The sequence below is a fragment of the Manis pentadactyla genome, chromosome 10 (assembly GCF_030020395.1).
Source record: "Manis pentadactyla isolate mManPen7 chromosome 10, mManPen7.hap1, whole genome shotgun sequence".
Taxonomy (NCBI): domain Eukaryota; kingdom Metazoa; phylum Chordata; class Mammalia; order Pholidota; family Manidae; genus Manis; species Manis pentadactyla.
The window spans coordinates 101,589,978-101,609,607 of record NC_080028.1 but is presented as its reverse complement, the minus strand read 5'-3'; the positions used below and the strand labels follow the sequence as shown (position 1 = coordinate 101,609,607).

General features: G+C 39.8%; 1 protein-coding gene across 3 annotated transcripts in view; it reads left to right on the top strand.

Moving 5' to 3' along the window:
* The window catches only part of SDK1 (sidekick cell adhesion molecule 1), a 1,051,799-nt gene that overhangs the window by 884,417 nt on the left and 147,752 nt on the right, over positions 1-19,630 (top strand). For all 3 annotated transcript variants that reach the window (XM_057487434.1, XM_036932860.2, XM_036932859.2), the window contains one exon: positions 19,189-19,304. In XM_057487434.1, coding sequence (XP_057343417.1) covers positions 19,189-19,304 — 116 coding nt within the window. The remainder of the gene's footprint in view (positions 1-19,188; positions 19,305-19,630) is intronic.

The following is a 19,630-nucleotide window of genomic DNA, read 5'->3' as shown; positions in this document are numbered from 1 at the left end:
AGCTTCTTGTACTCAATCTGATACAGTTGTACCAAATTCATAAATACCCATCCTTCTTATTTTGTACCTGCAGACAATCCTCCCACTTCTAATCTTTTTCTGAGCAGATCGATGCTTTAGGGAAAGGTGCTGCATGATTTGCCTGGCAGCATTGCTTCATCTGATTTCTTTTCCATCAAATGCTAAATTTCAGCTAAAGGAAAAGATGATTAGAGCATAATCTACAGCCTTTAGATCATCCTCATTATATTTCCTGGGTAGCAGATATTTTCACTATTCTGACTTGGTACTTGATGACTCCCTTTATTCAAAAAGTTGTTAATAATGGTGGGAAAATATGTCTCTATAAATATAAAATAGTATTAATATTGACAAAAATAATTTTAATACATATTTATCTATTTAAATGTGAAGTATTTAAAGTAGACTGTAGGCCTCAATGACTTCAGAAATCAACTTTTCAAAAAGTTATAGTTGTACACATTCTTCAGAATGTTTTCAAATAAATTGGGTTGAAAATCCCAAAAAATGAAACATACAGTAGACAACAATGACACAGTCATTTTTAGTTGGTTAAGGAATTAAAATTCTGATGTATTGATGACATATAAATATTAATTATGTACTCTCCAACTCAAAATATTTGAAAAGACAATTATTTGAAGCTGTAAGAATCTATTGTCCTCTTTAATGAGCTGATTTAATTATGTAGCTTATTATTTTAACACATTTTTAATTTCTAAAAACAATGATTCATTCTGAAATTCCATCAATAATCAGATCTTACTGAATTTGCATGACTAGCCAGGAATAAAGGAAAGGAAGGAGGGAGAAGAAAATTTCTAAATCCTTCATTTTTTATTGGAGAATACCTTATACTAGAAATTAATCATAAGCATAATCACACATGCCCTCTATATATGACCAGGTGAAAATACTAGTAAAGAAATACCACACACACTGAAGGAAAAAAATTCACTGAAGATGGGCAACTTGCAACTAAAGTAAGACTCAGCTTGTGAAGGGGAAATGGGGGTCTTGGGGTGCACACTGTGTGGCTCAGCCCTCTGAGACCTCTGCCATGATGCTGTGTAATGACTGGATTCAGAGACTCCACAGAGCAAGTCCTATGTCCAATTTTGTTCTTTGAATAGACTTTATTTTTTAGAGCAGTTTTGGGTTCACAGCAAGATTGAACAAGAGGGTACAGAGATTCCCAAGTCCTAAAACGGCCTCCCCCACTGTCAGCTCTGCCCGATGGTGCATTTGTTACAGTCAGTGAACTGCACTGACACATCGTTATCACCCCAATCCATAGTTTACATCAGGGCTCAGCTTAGTAGTGCCTATTCTGTGGGTTCTGACAGGCGTACAGGCCACCTGGAGACACTGTGGGTTTGGTTCTAGACCACGGCAATAAAGCAGAGATGAAAATGATACCAGTCACCTGAATTTTTAGGTTTCCCAGTGCATATACAGGTTCTGTTCACACCACAGTGTAGTCTGTAAAGTGCACAGCAGCACTGAGTCTGAAAAACCAATGTACATACCTTAATTAAAAAATACGTCCTTGTTAAAAGATGCCTGCCATCATCTGAGCTTTCAGCAAGTCAGACTCTTTCTGCTGGTGGAGGGTCTTACCTTGGTGTTGACGGCTGCTAAGTGATCCGGGTGGTGTCACTGAGGCTGGGGTGGCTGTGGTCATTTCTTGAATAGGACAGTGCAGACAATTTTCCCACTTCTAATCTTTTTCTGTGAAGTTTGCCACTTCTATTGACTCTTCCTTTCGCTTGGACACTTAAAGGTCATTGTAGGGTTATTAACTGGCCTTATTTCAATAGTGTTGTGTCTCAGGAAATAGGCTCAGGAGTGGGAGAGATGGGAAAGGCCCGTCAGTGGGGCAGTCACAACACGCAGGAAATTTATCAAGTTCACCATCTTATATGGGCACAGTCCATGGTACCCCAAAACAATTACCATAATAACATCAAAGATCACTGTTCACAGATACCATAACAAATATTAGCATGATGAAGAAGTTTGAAGTAGTGTGAGGATTACCAAAATGTGACACCAGACACAAAGTCAGCAAATGCTTGGGAAAATGATGCCAATAGACTTGCTCCATGCAGGGTTGCCACACAAAAGGCAATAAAGGGAAATGCAGTGACATGAGGCATGCCTGTATGATGACATATGTCCACATTATACATATCACACATATAACGTCACACAGAACCGTTTCCCTGCCCTGAACATCCCCTGTGCTCCAATCTAGCCATCCTTCCCTTTACACCCCTGACAACCTCTGATCTTTTCACTGCCTCCTTAATTTTCCTTTTCCAGAATGTCATACAGTTGGACTCATTAGGTATGTGGCTTTCTCAGACTGCCTTCTTTCACTCAGCAATATGTAGTGTGTATGTATAGTTTTCAGGTGTCATTTCAACTGTTACATGTTTCTGAGTAGCTGTAAATGGTGGTTTACCATATGAAAGACAGACAGGCATACCGCATGTCAGGAACTCAGGCCATACATGAGCCACCAAAGGCCCCTGAGAGGCCCTCCTACTTGCCCACTCCAAGAAACCCCATCTTCAGGTTCCAGAAACAGCCCTGGCCGTTATCCCAGCTCCAAGCATTTCCTTGACAGATAAAACTCATGCATCTGCAGCAGCACTGGTGCATTTTCCTTTCGCACTTGGCTGTTGGGGGCCTGCGTGTGCTAGGTGCCCTGATGGAGCTCTTTGGCCTTGGCTGTGAGAGTCAGGACTGTCCAACGGGCTTAGGCCATGCCGAATTTTTTTTTTTTTTTGTAGATAATTATTTTTTATTGAAGGGTAGTTGACACACAGTATTACATTACATTAGTTTCAGGTGTACAACATAGTGATTCAACATTTATATACATGATAATTCTAGGTACCAGCTATCACCATACCAAGTTGTTACAATATTTTGACTATATTCCTTATGCTATACATTACATCCCGGTTATTTATTTTACAATTGGAAGTGTGTACTTTTTTTGTTTGTTTGTTTGTTTGTTTGTGAGGGCATCTCTCATATTTATTGATCAAATGGTTGTTAACAACAATAAAATTCTGTATAGGGGGGTCAATGCTCAATGCCCAATCATTAATCCACCCCAAGCCTAATTTTTGTCAGTCTCCAATCTTCTGAGGCATAACAAACAAGTTCTTACATGGAGAACAAATTCTTACATAGTGAATAAGTTACATGGTGAACAGTACAAGGGCAGTCATCACAGAAACTTTCGGTTTTGCTCATGCATTATGAACTATAAACAGTCAGTTCAAATATGAATACTCATTTGATTTTTATACTTGATTTATATGTGGATACCACATTTCTCTCTTTATTACTATTATTTTTAATAAAATGCTAAAGTGGTAGGTAGATACAAGATAAAGGTAGAAAACAGAGTTTAGTGTTGTAAGAGAGCAAATGTAGATGATCAGGTGTGTGCCTGTAGACTATGTGTTAATCCAAGCTAGACAAGGGCAATTAAACATCCACGTATGCAGAAGATTTCTCTCAGAACGGGGGGGTGAGGTTCTAAGCCTCACCTCTGTTGATCCCCAATTTCTCACCTGATGGCCCCCCTGCGACTGTGCCTATCTTAGGTTGTTCCTCCCTTGAGGAATCTTACCCGTCTCTGGCTAACCAGTCATCTTCCGGGGCCATACAGGGAAATGTAAAGTTGGTAAGTGAGAGAGAAGCCTTACTGTTTGAAATGGTTAACTTTTTATTTCTTTGCATATTTATGCCCTGTAGCTTCTATGCCCAGCATTTGTCTTGAGGTATCTTTACCACTTGGAAGAATTATGATACTCGGTAAATTTGATATGAGGCACGAATTCTATTTAAGGGTTGTAATTAGGAAGGAAGAAGAAAAGCTATAGAAGTAGCAGGCGGCAGAAAACATGGGAAGATTGATTATTTCTTTGACATATCTTCTTGTAGAGTAACTTCAGCATGTATAGGTTTTAAGCTACTACTTAAATTGCGCACACACATTAACATAATAGGAGTATAGTTACATAACCAAAGCATACCTGTAATTACCAGCCATCTCCAGTGAAACCAAGAAAACCAGTTAGGCACCTTAGGCATTTGTGAAAACTTATCTATGATATGGTGGATATTGTCCAACTGAACTTGAACAGTCTGAGAGAAATTAGACAAATTAAAACAACCCATTCCTGGGGAATGTTCACATCCCTTATGTTCTTTTAACAGTAAATAGTCTGTAGTTGTAAGATTTTGGAGCGCTACAATTTGCACTTCTCCAAATTCTTGATTGAGTTCCAACAGTATAGATCCAGTCAAATTTGTTGTTTTACTGTATGCACAGGCCAGCTTAGATATCTCCTTCTTCATTCCCATGGCAAGTCCAGGAACTGGTGGGATGAGTGCATCTACAGCTGTAGCAGTGTGTGGATCTTTGTTGGGATTTTTTTGATGATCATCTTCTGGCATGAGTCTTCCAGAGAGTGCTGATGTTGGAAGTTCTTTTTCATATCATATCTTAGTTCATTTTTGGGGTAGCCCAATTAGGCTTTGATCCTCTGTATAAACACAAACAGACCCTTTGCCTACACTTTTATATGCCCTTTATACCCTTGTGTAGAACTCATTGGAGGTTACCACACAGGAACTTCCTTTTTTTTTTTTTTTTTTGTATCACTAATCCACACTTACATGATGAATGTTATGTTTACTAGGCTCTCCCCTATACCAGGTCCCCCCTATAAACCCCTTTACAGTCACTGTCCATCAGCATAGCAAAATGTTGTAGAATCACTACTTGCCTTCTCTGTGTTGTACATCCCTCCCCTTTCTCCCACCCCCCCATGTATGATAATCTTAATACCCCCCTTCTTCTCCACCCCCTTATCCCTCCCTACCCACCCATCCTCCCCAGTCCCTTTCCCTTTGGTACCTGTTAGTCCATTCTTGAGTTCTGTGATTCTGCTGCTGTTTTGTTCCTTCAGTTTTTCCTTTGTTCTTATATTCCACAGATAAGTGAAATCATTTGGTATTTCTCTTTCTCCACTTGGCTTGTTTCACTGAGCATAATACCCTCCAGCTCCATCCATGTTGCTGCAAATGGTTGGATTGGCCCTTTTCTTATGGCTGAGTAGTATTCCATTGTGTATATGTACCACATCTTCTTTATCCATTCATCTATCGATGGACATTTAGGTTGCTTCCAATTCTTGGCTATTGTAAATAGTGCTGCAATAAACATAGGGGTGCACTGATCTTTCTCATACTTGATTGCTGCCTTCTTAGGGTAAATTCCTAGGAGTGCAATTCCTGGGTCAAATGGTAAGTCTGTTTTGAGCATTTTGATGTACCTCCATACTGCTTTCCACAAGGGTTGAACTAACTTACGTTCCCACCAGCAGTGTAGGAGGGTTCCCCTTTCTCCACAGCCTCGCCAACATTTGTTGTTGTTTGTCTTTTGGATGGCAGCCATCCTTACTGCTGTGAGGTGATACCTGATTGTAGTTTTAATTTGCATTTCTCTGATAATTAGCGATGTGGAGCATCTTTTCATGTGTCTGTTGGCCATCTGTATTTCTTTTTTGGAGAACTGTCTGTTCAGTTCCTCTGCCCATTTTTTAATTGGGTTATTTGTTTTTTGTTTGTTGAGGCGTGTGAGCTCTTTATATATTCTGGACGTCAAGCCCTTATCGGATGTGTCATTTTCAAATATATTCTCCCATACTGTAGGGATCCTTTTTGTTCTATTGATGGTGTCTTTTGCTGTACAGAAGCTTTTCAGCTTAATATAGTCCCACTTATTCATTTTTGCTGTTGTTTTCCTTGCCCAGGGAGATATGTTCAAGTAGAGGTCACTCATGTTTATGTCTGAGAGGTTTTTGCCTATGTTTTCTTCCAAGACTCTAATGGTTCCATGACTTACATTCAGGTCTTTGATCCATTTTGAGTTTACTTTTGTATATGGGGTTAGACAATGGTCCAGTTTCATTCTCCTACATGTAGCTGTCCAGTTTTGCCAGCACCATCTGTTGAAAAGACTGTCATTTTGCCATTGTATGTCCATGGCTCCTTTATCAAATATTAATTGACCATATATGTCTGGGTTAATGTCTGGATTCTCTAGTCTGTTCCATTGGTCTGTGGCTCTGTTCTTGTGCCAGTACCAAATTGTCTTGATTACTATGGCTTTATAGTAGAGCTTGAAGTTGGGGAGTGAGATCCCCCCTACTTTATTCTTCTTTCTCAGGATTGCTTTGGCTATTCGGGGTCTTTGGTGTTTCCATATGAATTTTTGAATTATTTGTTCCAGTTCATTGAAGAATGTTGCTGGTAGTTTCATAGGGATTGCATCAAATCTGTATATTGCTTTGGGCAGGATGGCCATTTTGACAATATTAATTCTTCCTAGCCACGAGCATGGGATGAGTTTCCATCTGTTAGTGTCCCCTTTAATTTCTCTTAAGAGTGACTTGTAGTTTTCAGAGTATAAGTCTTTCACTTCTTTGGTTAGGTTTATTCCTAGGTATTTTGTTTTTTTTGATGCAATTGTGAATGGAGTTGTTTTCCTGATTTCTCTTTCGGTTGGTTCATTGTTAGTGTATAGGAAAGCCACAGATTTCTGTGTATTGATTTTGTATCCTGCAACTTTTCTGTATTCCGATATCAGATCTAGTAGTTTTGGGGTGGAGTCTTTAGGGTTTTTTATGTACAGTATCATGTCATCTGCAAATAGTGACAGTTTAACTTCTTCTTTACCAATCTGGATTCCTTGTATTTTTTTGTTTTGTCTGATTGCCGTGGCTAGGACCTCCAGTACTATGTTAAATAACAGTGGGGAGAGTGGGCATCCCTGTCTAGTTCCCGATCTCAGAGGAAATGCTTTCAGCTTCTCGCTGTTCAATATAATGTTGGCTGTGGGTTTATCATAGATGGCCTTTATTATGTTGAGGTACTTGCCCTCTCTTCCCATTTTGCTGAGAGTTTTTATCATGAATGGGTGTTGAACTTTGTCAAATGCTTTTTCAGCATCTATGGAGATGATCATGTGGTTTCTGTCCTTCTTTTTGTTGATGTGATGGATGATGTTGATGGACTTTCGAATGTTGTACCATCCTTGCATCCCTGGGATGAATCCTACTTGGTCGTGGTGTATGATCCTTTTGATGTATTTTTGAATTCGGTTTGCTAATATTTTGTTGAGTATTTTTGCATCTACGTTCATCGGGGATATTGGTCTGTAGTTTTCTTTTTTGGTGGGGTCTTTGCCTGGTTTTGGTATTAGGGTGATGTTAGCTTCATAGAATGAGTTTGGGAGTATCCCCTCCTCCTCTATTTTTTGGAAAACTTTAAGGATAATGGGTATTATGTCTTCCCTGTATGTCTGATAAAATTCCGAGGTAAATCCATCTGGCCCAGGGGTTTTGTTCTTTGGTAGTTTTTTGATTACCGCTTCAATTTCGTTGCTGGTAATTGGTCTGTTTAGATTTTCTGTTTCTTTCTGGGTCAATCTTGGAAGGTTGTATTTTTCTAGGAAGTTGTCCATTTCTCCTAGGTTTCCCAGCTTGTTAGCATATAGGTTTTCATAGTATTCTCTAATAATTCTTTGTATTTCTGTGGGGTCCGTCGTGATTTTTCCTTCCTCGTTTCTGATACTGTTGATTTGTGTTGACTCTCTTTTCTTCGTAATCAGTCTGGCTAGAGGCTTATCTATTTTGTTTATTTTCTCGAAGAACCAGCTCTTGGTTTCATTGATTTTTGCTATTGTTTTATTCTTCTCAATTTTATTTATTTCTTCTCTCATCTTTATTATGTCCCTCCTTCTGCTGACCTTAGGCCTCATTTGTTCTTCTTTTTCCAATTTCGATAATTGTGACATTAGACCATTCATTTGGGATTGTTCTTCCTTTTTTAAATATGCTTGGATTGCTATATACTTTCCTCTTAAGACTGCTTTTGCTGTGTCCCACAGAAGTTGTGGCTTAGTGTTGTTGTTGTCATTTGTTTCCATATACTGCTGGATCTCCATTTTGATTTGGTCATTGATCCATTGATTCTTTAGGAGCGTGTTGTTAAGCCTCCATGTGTTTGTGAGCCTCTTTGCTTTCTTTGTACAGATTATTTCTAGTTTTATGCCTTTGTGGTCTGAAAAGTTGGTTGGTAGGATTTCAATCTTTTGGAAATTTCTGAGGCTCTTTTTATGGCCTAGTATGTGGTCTATTCTGGAGAATGTTCCATGTGCACTTGAGAAGAATGTATATCCTGTTGCTTTTGGATGTAGAGTTCTATAGATGTCTATTAGGTCCATCTGCTCTACTGTGTTGTTCAGTGCTTCTGTGTCCTTACTTATTTTCTGCCCGGTGGATCTATCCTTTGGGGTGAGTGGTGTGTTGAAGTCTCCTAGAATGAATGCATTGCAGTCTATTTCCCCCTTTAGTTCTGTTAGTATTTGTTTCACATATGCTGGTGCTCCTGTGTTGGGTGCATATATATTTAGAATGGTTATATCCTCTTGTTGGACTGAGCCCTTTATTATTATGTAGTGTCCTTCTTTATCTCTTGTTACTTTCTTTGTTTTGAAGTCTATTTTGTCTGATATTAGTACTGCAACCCCTGCTTTCTTCTTGCTGTTGTTTGCTTGAAATATGTTATTCCATCCCTTGACTTTTAGTCTGTACATGTCTTTGGGTTTGAGGTGAGTTTCTTGTAAGCAGCATGTTGATGGGTCTTGCTTTTTTATCCATTCTATTTCTCTGTGTCTTTTGACTGGTGCATTCAACCCATTAACATGGGTGACTATTGAAAGATATGTACTTATTGCCATTGAAGGCTTTAAATTCGTGGTTACCAAAGGTTCAAGGTTAGCCTCTTTAGTATCTTACTGCCTAACTTAGCTCGCTTATTGAGCTGTTATATACACTGTCTGGAGATTCTTTTCTTCTCTCCCTTCTTGTTCCTCCTCCTCGATTCTTCATATGTTGGGTGTTTTGTGCTGTGCTCTTTCTAGGAGTGCTCCCATCTAGAGCAGTCCCTGTATGATGTTCTGTAGAGGTGGTTTGTGGAAAGCAAATTCCCTCAGCTTTTGTTTGTCTGGGAATTGTTTAATCCCACCATCATATTTGAATGATAGTCGTGCTGGATACAGTATCCTTGATTCAAGGCCCTTCTGTTTCATTGTATTAAATATATCATGCCACTCCCTTCTGGCCTGTAGGGTTTCTGTCGAGAAGTCTGACATTAGCCTGATAGGTTTTCCTTTATAGGTGACCTTTTTCTCTCTAGCTGCCTTTAAAACTCTTTCCTTGTCCTTGATCTTGCCATTTTAATTATTATGTGTCTTGGTGTTGTCCTCCTTGGATCCCTTCTGTTGGGGGTTCTGTGTATTTCCGTGGTCTGTTCAATTATTTCCTCCCCCAGTTTGGGGAAGTTTTCAGCAATTATTTCTTCTAAGATACTTTCCATCTCTTTTCCTCTCTCTTCTTCTTCTGGTACCCCTATAATATGGATATTGTTCCTTTTGGATTGGTCACACAGTTCTCTTAATATTGTTTCATTCCTGGAGATCCTTTTGTCTCTCTCTATGTCAGCTTCTATGCGTTCCTGTTCTCTGGTTTCAGTTCCATCAATGGCCTCTTGCATCCTATCCATTCTGCTTATAAACCCTTCTAGAGTTTGTTTCATTTCTGCGATCTCCTTTCTGGCATCTGTGATCTCCCTCCGGACTTCATCCCATTTCTCTTGCATATTTGTCTGCATCTCTGTCAGCATGTTTATGATTTTTATTTTGAATTCTTTTTCAGTAAGACTGGTTAGGTCTGTCTCCTTCTCTGGTGTTGTCTCTGTGATCTTTGTCTGCCTGTAGTTTTGCCTTTTCATGGTGATAGGAATAGTTTGCAGAGCTGGGACAAGTGATGGCTGGAAGAACTTCCCTTCTTGTTGGTTTGTGGCCCTCCTCTCCTGGGAGAACAGCGACCTCTAGTGGCTTGTGCTGCGCAGCTGTGCGCAGACAGGGTTTCTGCTTCCTGCCCTGCTGCTATGGAGTTTATCTCCGCTGTTGCTGTGGGCATGGCCTGGCTCGGGCAGCTGCTCCAAGGTGGTGGAGTCGCATTGGAGGGGGAGCGGCTGGGAGGCTATTTATCTCTGTAAGGGGCCTCCCTGCTCCCTGCAGCCCAGGGGTTAGGGTGCCCAGAGATCCCCGGATTCCCTACCTCTGGATTAAGTGTCCCGCCCTGCCCCTTTAAGACTTCCAAAAAGCACCCGCCAAAACAAAACAACAACCACAAAAAAAAAAAGAAAATTTTTAAATTAAAAAAAAAAAGGTGGCCGCTCGTTTTTCTTTATTCTCCGGCGCCAGCCTCAGGCATCTGCTCACCGGTCTTGCTGCCCTGTTTCCCTAGTATTGGGGTCCCTATCCCTTTAAGACTTCCAAAAAGTGCTCGCCAAAACAAAACAGAAAAAAAAAAAAGAAAAGGGTCGCTCGCTTTTCTGGTGTCCTCCAGCGCCAGGCCTCCGGTGCCCACTCGCTGTTCTTGCTGCCCTGTTTCCCTATTATCCAGGGCCCCCTGCGCACTCACTGTGTCTGCACTCTGGCCCGGATGGCTGGGGCTGGGTGTTCGGCAGTTCTGGGCTCCGTCTCCCTCCCGCTCTGCCTATTCTTCTCCCGCCCGGAGCTGGGGGGAGGGGTGCTCGGCTCCCGCGGGGCCGGGGCTTGTATCTTACCCCCTTCGCGAGGCGCTGGGTTCTCTCAGGTGCAGATGTGGTCTGGATATTGTCCTGTGTCCTCTGGTCTTTATTCTAGGAAGAGTTGTCTTTGTTATATTTTCATAGATATATGTGGTTTTGGGAGGAGATTTCTGCTGCTCTACTCACACCGCCATCTTGGCTCCCCCTCCGGCCTTGCCGAATTTAAGACAGTACATGCTGTGGTCTGTGCTGGGGAAATTATCCACTGAAAATTGATTTTTTTGAGTAATGAAAACCACAGAAGAACGGAACACCTGTCACTTTACCAGGCCTCTTGAAGGCCTGTAGTTTGGGGCAGAGAAAGATGCACTTTAAATGCTAATTTTCTGGGGAGAAATGTCCCTGGAGGCCTCATTGGGAGCAGCAGGAGGCCACTGCTTCCACCTAAGAGCTCCTGTGAAGACTGAAGCCTAGCTCTGAACCCAGGCCTCCACTTTTCTGCAGAGAACCAACATCTCAGAGACTAAGCCCTTGTCTTTCTTCAAAGGGCAGGGTTACATAACCCTCAGTAATTAAGACCTTTCAGCCATAACGATTCCTTTATTGAAAACACTGTCAAGAATTTTTAATTCCATTGTCCACAAATTTGTGATTCATTCTGATTATAACAATCGGGGGAAAGAGAAGTTAGCTGATCAGGGAACAGAAAAGAACAGAGAAGTGGTGACATTTTGAATAGAGCCAGGGTGGCACAAGGCAGCCGGGGCCACAGAAGCTCTGTCCCATGGCTTGGAGATGGAGAGGGTCTGAGCTGAGACAGAGAGTGGCACAGCCAGAGCCATGCCTGTGTGAGCATTTTGTGCTGTCTTGTTGGTCCAACCTGTGCCACTGGCTACATGACCTGCCAATAAGTCAAGAGACAAGGTGTTGGGGCCAGGAAAATGATTTTATTTGGAAAGACCAAGAAGATGACAGACTAATGTCCTAATGCACCCTCTTAACTTAGGGTTGATTTCAAGTTTCTCTGGTATTAGGGAAAGGGGACAGAAGGTGAGGTGAGGGGGTGATGATGGACTTCAGCCATCTGGATATCAACAGGGGTCTTAGGAAACCCATGGAGCACCTGTCCTTGACTGGTTGACTGCAGTGACTCTGCTGACCCGGGCCCAGCCATGATGTCCCTGTCAGTCCTTGGCAATCAGCCGTCACTCTGCGCACCTCCAGCTCCTCGGGGGAGGCGAATCTCAGGCAGTTGCATTGAATTTGAAGTCACAAGGAAAACTCTGTTCGATGATTAACCAGCCTACATGCAGGTCTGCAGGGCTAACCAGAAGCTTTTTGACCCAAAGATTAAGCAGCAAAGTAGGCAGATACAACATGAAGGCAGAACTGCCAACTTTTTCACTATTACAAGCCCAGGAATTGAGAAGGAGTTGCCTCTTTAACTGGGTCAGCGGGGGGACACAGTCCTGGTGTGTGTTTTCTGAGAGCATGGTGGGTCGCAGAGAAGCCCTGACTTGAGGATGAAGGAACAGAACCAGGAAGGGACACCTCTTAACGTGACTGTTACATTGCACCAAAGCAAAATGAAGATGCAATGTCTTGTTAGAACGACAGGAAATTATTTCTAGTTTAGTTCATGCAAAATGTCATTTTTAAAAAAGTGTTTTATCAGTGTGGCCTTATTTTAGAGAATATAGTAATATTTGGTATGAAGTTTTATGGAATACCCAAGTCAGTAATTGAGCTCTGAAATCTCTGAACAAAGCCTGCAAAGAAACAGGTGTCCTCCTACACCCAGATAATGTGGGTTTTAAAAGGAAAAACCAAGCCTCTTCCCAATAGCGCCTCATATTTCTCTTCTCTCCCCCTTTTCCTCCTCTTTCTCTCTTCCTTTCTTTCCTTCTCTCCGCGGAGACTATCCTGGGTAGCTGCATGATGAACTTGCATTGAGACAATAAACAGTACATCCCATCTCGTGGCTCTGTGAGCCGGGGGCTTGGCGGGGCTGGCTGGGTGGCCACTGGTGCCCAGCGGCATCAGTCAGCCGGCAGGTGGAGGCACAGTGGGATGAGGGACTCACTACCATATTGGTGCCTTGGCAAGGAATGCTCTGAGCTGGGCTCCCCAGGACTAGGGATCAGAGCACCTGCATGCAGCCTCCCCAGTGTGGTGGTCTCAGGGTCGCCAGACTTCTTCCATGGCTGCTCAGGGCTCCCGAAAAGGATGGTCCTAGAGATTAGGAGCAGAAGCTTCTAGTTCATTAAGGCCTGGGTCATGCATTATTGGTCAAAGCAGTCAAAGTCTGCATGCTAACGACCCAAACACAGATAACCCCTCCTCCATGGGAAAAAGCATCAAAGAATTTGCAATGTTTTTTAAAGTTAGGTTTATTGTATGAAACATAAAATTATTAAAAGTTTCCCCTTGTTACCATACAGTTCCATAAGTTTTGACAAACATATACAGTCTGCAATCACCACCAGGATTGAGATAATAGAATATTCCTATCACCTCCAAAATTCCCTGGTGCTACCCCTTTGTACTCAAAGCTCTGCCCCTACCCCCAGCCCTTGGCAACCATTGATGTTTTCTCCTCTTCTACAGAATATCATATAATTAGGAATCCTGGTCTCTTTCCCTTAGGATAAGGCATCTGAGAGCCACCTTTGTGGCAGGGATTAGTTGCTTCCCTTTTATTGCTGAGCAGTATCCAATCCACATTTCTTATGTGAACTAAGCTTGCACTCTGTTGCATAAATACCTAGACAAGATTGTTGGGTCATATGGCTGGTGAATGTTTAACTTGTAAAAACTACCAAACTGTTTTAACAAGTGGCTCTATTGTTTTGCATTCCCAGCTAAAAGGATGAGAGTGTCTGTTGCTTCACATCTTCACTAAAATGTGGTGGTAGTTCTCTTTAGCCCATCTAATAGGTATATGCTGGTATCACGTCATGCTTTTAATTACTCTGATGTTTTAATTTCACCTGCTTAGTTGCCATCATTACGATTTCTTTGGTGAAATATTTTATTCTTTTTGCCCACTTTTTTGAGTTTTTTGGTTTTCTCATTATTGAGTTTTGATAGTTCTTTTTATCTTCTAAATAAAAGCCCTGTAGCACATATATGTCTTGCAAATCTCAATTGGTGGCCTGTCCTTCCTTTTTCTTAATAGGTGTCTTTTATAAAAAGCAAAAGTTTTCTATTTTGATAAAGTCAGATTTATCATTTTCCTTTATGGACAGTGCCCTTGGTATCATATCTAAGAAATCTTTGCCTAACCTAACATCACAACTATTTTTTCCTACAAGTTTTAAAATGATAAATTTACACATAAGCCTAGGATTTCTATCCATTTTGAGTTAGTTTTCATATATGCTGTGAGGTATGGATTCAGGTTTTTTTGGGTTATTTTTTTGGCGTATGGATATCTCATTTGTTGAGAAGACTGTCCTTTCTCTACAGAATTGCCTTTGTGCTTTTTCAAAAACCAATTGATACCTATGTGAGTAAATTCTGGACTCTCTGTTTCACTGGTCAGTATGTCCATCCTTTCTCCAATAACATTCTGTTTTAATTACTGTAGATTTATACTTAATTTTGATCATGTAGTGAAGGTTGTCCAATTTTTTCTTTTTTCAAATTCAGTTTGGCTATTCTAATTCCTTTGCTTTTCTGTATAAATTTTAAAGTCAACTTTTCAATAAAAAAATGCTAGCTGTGATTTTGATTTGAATTGGATTCAACCTGTAATTCAATTTGAGGAGAATTGACATCTTTATTATGTTGTCTTCCAATCCATCAACATCATATGACTCTCCATTTACTTAGGTCTTTGGTTTCTTTCATCACTGTTTTAGTTTTCAGCATACAAATCTTGCACAGGGTTTGTTAAATTTATATCTATTTGATGTTTTAATTGCTATTTAAATGGTACTTACTTTTCATTTTCAGTTTCTAATTGTTCATTGCTCGTGTTTAGAAGGTAACTGACTTCTGTATTTTGATCTTGTATCCTGTCTATGAAGACAATCATACTGTCTGTGAATAGAGAGAGGTTTCTGTTCCTTTCCCACCTGTATGCCTTTTATTTCTTTTTCTTGCACTATTGTCCTGGCTTGCACTTCCAGAATAGGAATGATGAGAAAGACGTCTTTGTTTTTTTCCTGATCTTATGGGGAAAGCATTCAGTCTTTCATGTTAAGTAAGATATCAGTTGTAGGTGTCTTATAGTTGCCACTTAGCCGGTTTAGGAAGTTCCTTTTAATTCCTACTTGGAGTTTTTTTTTTTTATTACTATTGGATGTTGAATTTTGTCAAATGCTTTTTCTAAATCTATTAAGAAGATCACATTTTTTCCTTTATTCTGTTGATATGCTGAATTACCCTAATTGATATTCAGATATTAGTCTTGCATTTATAAAATAAATTCCAGTTGATAAAAAAATTATGATTTTTATATATTGCTGAATTTAGTTTTCTAAAATTTTATTGAGATTTTTTGTACCTGTGTTCATGAGGGATATTGGTCTGTAGTTTTGTTTTAATGTTTTTTCTGATTTTGGTGTCAGAGTAAATGCTTTAGAATTGCTTTTATTTCTTCTTCAAATGCTTAGTAGAATTCATCAGTGAACCTTATGTGTTTTCTTTGTTGGATGGTTTTGATTATGTACTCAAATATTTAATAGCTATAGGACTACTCAGATTATCTATTTCTTCATGAGTAGATTTTGGAGTTCTTTTAGGGAACTTATCCATTTCATCTGAGCTGTTGAATTTATGAGCATAAAGATGCTCAAAATGTTCTTTTATTCTCTTATTATCAGGAGGGTTTGAAAAGGTGACTCTATATTGGTAATATTGATAATTTATTATTTCTCTTTTATCCTTGATCAGTCTGGGTAGAGGTTTATTGACATTTTTAAAAGAACTAGAAAAGAACTAGCGTTTTCTTTCATTGATTTTTTCTATTATTTTTCTATTTTCATTTCCTTGATTTCTGCTCTTCTTCCTCACTTTCCTTCCATCTGCTCCTTTTTGGTTTAATTAACTTATATATTCTTAAGATAGAAGCTTAGGTTCTAATATAAACATCTAATGCTGTAAGTTTCCCTCTAACACTTCTGCATTCCATAAATTTTGATATGTTTGTTTTCATTTTCATTAAGTTAAAAGTGCTTTGTAATTTTCCATGTAACTTCCTCTTTGACTCATGTTATTTTGAAGTGTATTGTTTAATTTCTAAGTTTTTTAGGGATTTTCCATATCTTTCTATTGTTAATTTCAAGTTTAATTCTGTTGGGGTCATAAAACATATTTTTTGTTATTTCCATTATTTTAAATTTGTTTAGCTTTGTTTTATGGCTCAAAATATGTCTATCTCTGTTAAGCTCCATGTGCAGTTGAAAAGAATGTATATTCTGCTATTGTTGGGTGGATTTTTAAGTAGATATCATGTAGGTCAAGATACGTGATGGTATTAGTCAGGTCTTGTATTTCCTTACTGATTTCTCTGTCTACTCTTATTCAGAAAGGAATATTAAAGACTCCGATTACAATAGTAGATTTGTCTGTTTCTCCTTTCACTGTTACCAGTTTTGCTTCTTATATCCTGAAGTTCTGTTGCATACACATTTAGGGTGTTAAGTATTTGTGGTGAATAGATCTTCTTCATCATTGTATAATTCTCCTCTTTATCATTGATTTTATTCCTTGATAGGGTATCTACTTTGTCTGATAGTAATATAACCACTCCAAATTTGTTTTAATTAGTGTTTTATGTATTTTTAACATTCTTTTACTTTTAAGCTATTTATGTCTTCATATTTAAAGTGGGATTCTTTTAGATACCATAGAGCTAGGTCTTACTTTTCATCTTATCTGACAACTTATCTTTTATTGGTATATATAGACTTATTATGTTTATTTTTAACATAATTATTGATATGATAGGATTAAAATCTACCATCTTGCTCATTGTTTTCTGTTTGTTCTCTCTCGTATTTTTGACTTTTCTTTTTGCCTGCCTGATTTTGTATTAACTAGGTATTTTTATATTTACATTATTTTTTTCTACTCTTGCCTTAACTATATCTTTTCAAACTTGGTTAGTGATTGCTCTGGAATTTAAAATATGTATCATTAATTAATTACTATCTATCTTGAAATATACTACATGTGCAATGAAAGAACCTTATAACAGTATAGAACCTTATAACAGTATACTTCCAATCCTTCCTTCCCATGCTGTGTGCTTTTGAGGCCATTCATTTTATTCTTAAATATATTATAAACCCACAATAAATTTCTACTATTATTGCTTTAAACAGTCAATTACCTTTGAGAGTGAGTCCAAAATAAGAAAAAAATATATTTACCTTCATTTTAACAATTTCTGAAAATCATCATTTCTTTGCAGAGATCTAAAATTTTGGTGTCTGATGTTGAATTCCTTTAACATTTTTTATAGTACAGGTCTACTAGTAATGAATTCTCTCAGTTATTGTCTTTCTGAAAATGTCTTTATTTTACTTCATATCTAAAAGATATTTTCACAGGATATAGAATTCTGGGACAATAGATTTTTCTATCAGTACTTTAAAGATATCACTCCATTACCTTCTGGCTCACATAGTTCTGATGAGAAGGTTGCTATAATTCTTGTCTTTGCATCTCTGTGTTTACTGTATCTTTTGTGTATTTCTGCAGCTTCCAAACATTCTCTACTACCATGCTACCTCACATTGACCCTTAGCAACTCATTAAGAATTGTAGCTGAATGTTGCTCATGTGATTGTATATTAATGATACCAATAAAAAAAGAGAAAGAGAATTGTAACTGAATTTTCTTTATCCAACTGTATGGTGTCCATTGAATCTTTTTCTCATGCTGTCGCAGGTGAGCCAGCACTCGTATCCTTAATGCCTGAAAAGGCCCCTCTTTTCTTGTATTTCAGTCTACTTGGTTGCCCTGTTGACCTCATCTTTCCTATGGGCTTAAGAAAATGTGTGATTTTATAGTTAGTTCAGCTTTTTCTTGTTCTTAGATGTGATGTTCTTTCCAACATTCTAAACCTAGGCACAGCAATCCCTGTGGCCATGCTAATCCACAAATTGTGCAAGCATGCTGAGTGGGGAAGTAGGACACTTTCTTGATGACTTGTGGAGGGAAGGAACAAGGATATCACAGCCAGGGTCAAAAGCAGATGGGAAAAGAATAAGACTCAGAAGAGCAGCCTTGAGAAGGATTGTCTGCTCCATCCCTGCCTCATGATATGAGCTTTTGCAGAGGAGCATAATACAAGGTGTGGTCATTGTTAACAGGACCGTGCTCTGTCCCGGTGTGTTCTGTGCAAGGAGACTCTTGTCTTGGTTTATCTTGAGCCAAAGGATCCTTTGGGCTTCTGTGTCTTACTTTTAAAACAAACTCCTGAAGATCCAGGACCTTCCTGTGGACCGTGCAGGAAGTTTGATGGCCAGTGAGCTAATCCCCTCTTTAGAGACCACTGGGGCTATCATCCTTAAAAAGCTCGCCATGTCATATCACACCTTCTTCAAAAACCCCTTTGCTTCCCCAAGGCCTACCATGTACATCATCACCCTCTGCATTTGGCATATGAGGCAACGCCCAAAGTGACCTCTCCACTCACTCGGCCCTGCACCCCCTCCCGCATGTCTGCCATGCTCACTGTTTCTCACCATATGCCAGAATTCTCATACTGCCATGCCTTTGCTCACTCTGTTTTCCCAGGTGACAAGGCCTTTCCCTCTCAAAGGTCTGCCTTTCTTTCAGACCTAGTACAGATGTCTCCTGATCAGAAGCCTCCCCTGCTTTCCCAGGGCAGATTCAGTCACGGTGCCCTGTGTGTTTACTGCTCCAGGGAGTTATTTGCCTGTTTCAATTACATGACTGTATCCCCTAGAATTGGCAGATTATATAATCGGGTTCAATAAAAGAAAGAAAGAAATGGGAAAAAATTTTAAATAGTGACCCCCTGACAAAGAAAAATTTAGCCTCCAAATAAATAAACAACAATACACATGGGAGGGGATGATTTTTTTTTCCCCACATAAAGGATAATTGGGCTTGAAATGTAGTAGCATATGATGCGGGAGGTGGCTGTCTAGATGAAACCTTGCCTTGATCTCAAATATTGGGCAACTGAAAAAGATAGAGAATGCTTTTGTTTGTTCTCCAGCTTGGGATCCCTAGGAAAGGCTAGCCCCTGTAATGAGATTATCTAGTCCACTTTTCTGTCCTGCCTTAAAGAGTTCAACAACAGAAAATGCAAAATAGCCCAATTCACTTTCTTTGTAATGCTGACGAACTTCCAAAAACATGCATCACTCTTCCCTGTTCTCGGTGCTGTGATTGCCTGTGACTCATGAGTGGCCGCTAAAGGTTCCTTTTTCACCTCTTCTCCCTGCTGTGTCTCCTCCTATTGTGCTTCTCCCGTGACTGCCTGGGCCCAGTGCCTACTGCACCCCCGCAGAACGTGCAGGCACAAGCTGTGAACTCCACGACCATTCAGTTCCTGTGGAACCCTGCGCCTCAGCAGTTCATCAATGGCATCAACCAGGGATACAAGGTACACAGCCTGCCTAAGGCCCCTGGGTGGCTGTTCTGGTACTCATGGTTTTGTGGTCAGTGGGGAGGCTCCCCAACCCTCATTTTATCAGGAACTCATTGCATCAAGTTACAGGGCATATTGACCTCAGTGGGGTCACCATTCATCCATCAGCTATACTGGTTCAGAAACTCAGATTATTCATTTTCAAGAGACTATTTCATGCACAGTAGAGCAAGTTCTTATGAGAAAGTCCATATTCACTTCAAAATTTACCAGTGGGAGACCTATCTCAGTGGCCTGGAATCAGCATATATACGAACCACTTCTTCCTGGAAGGGTGTCCT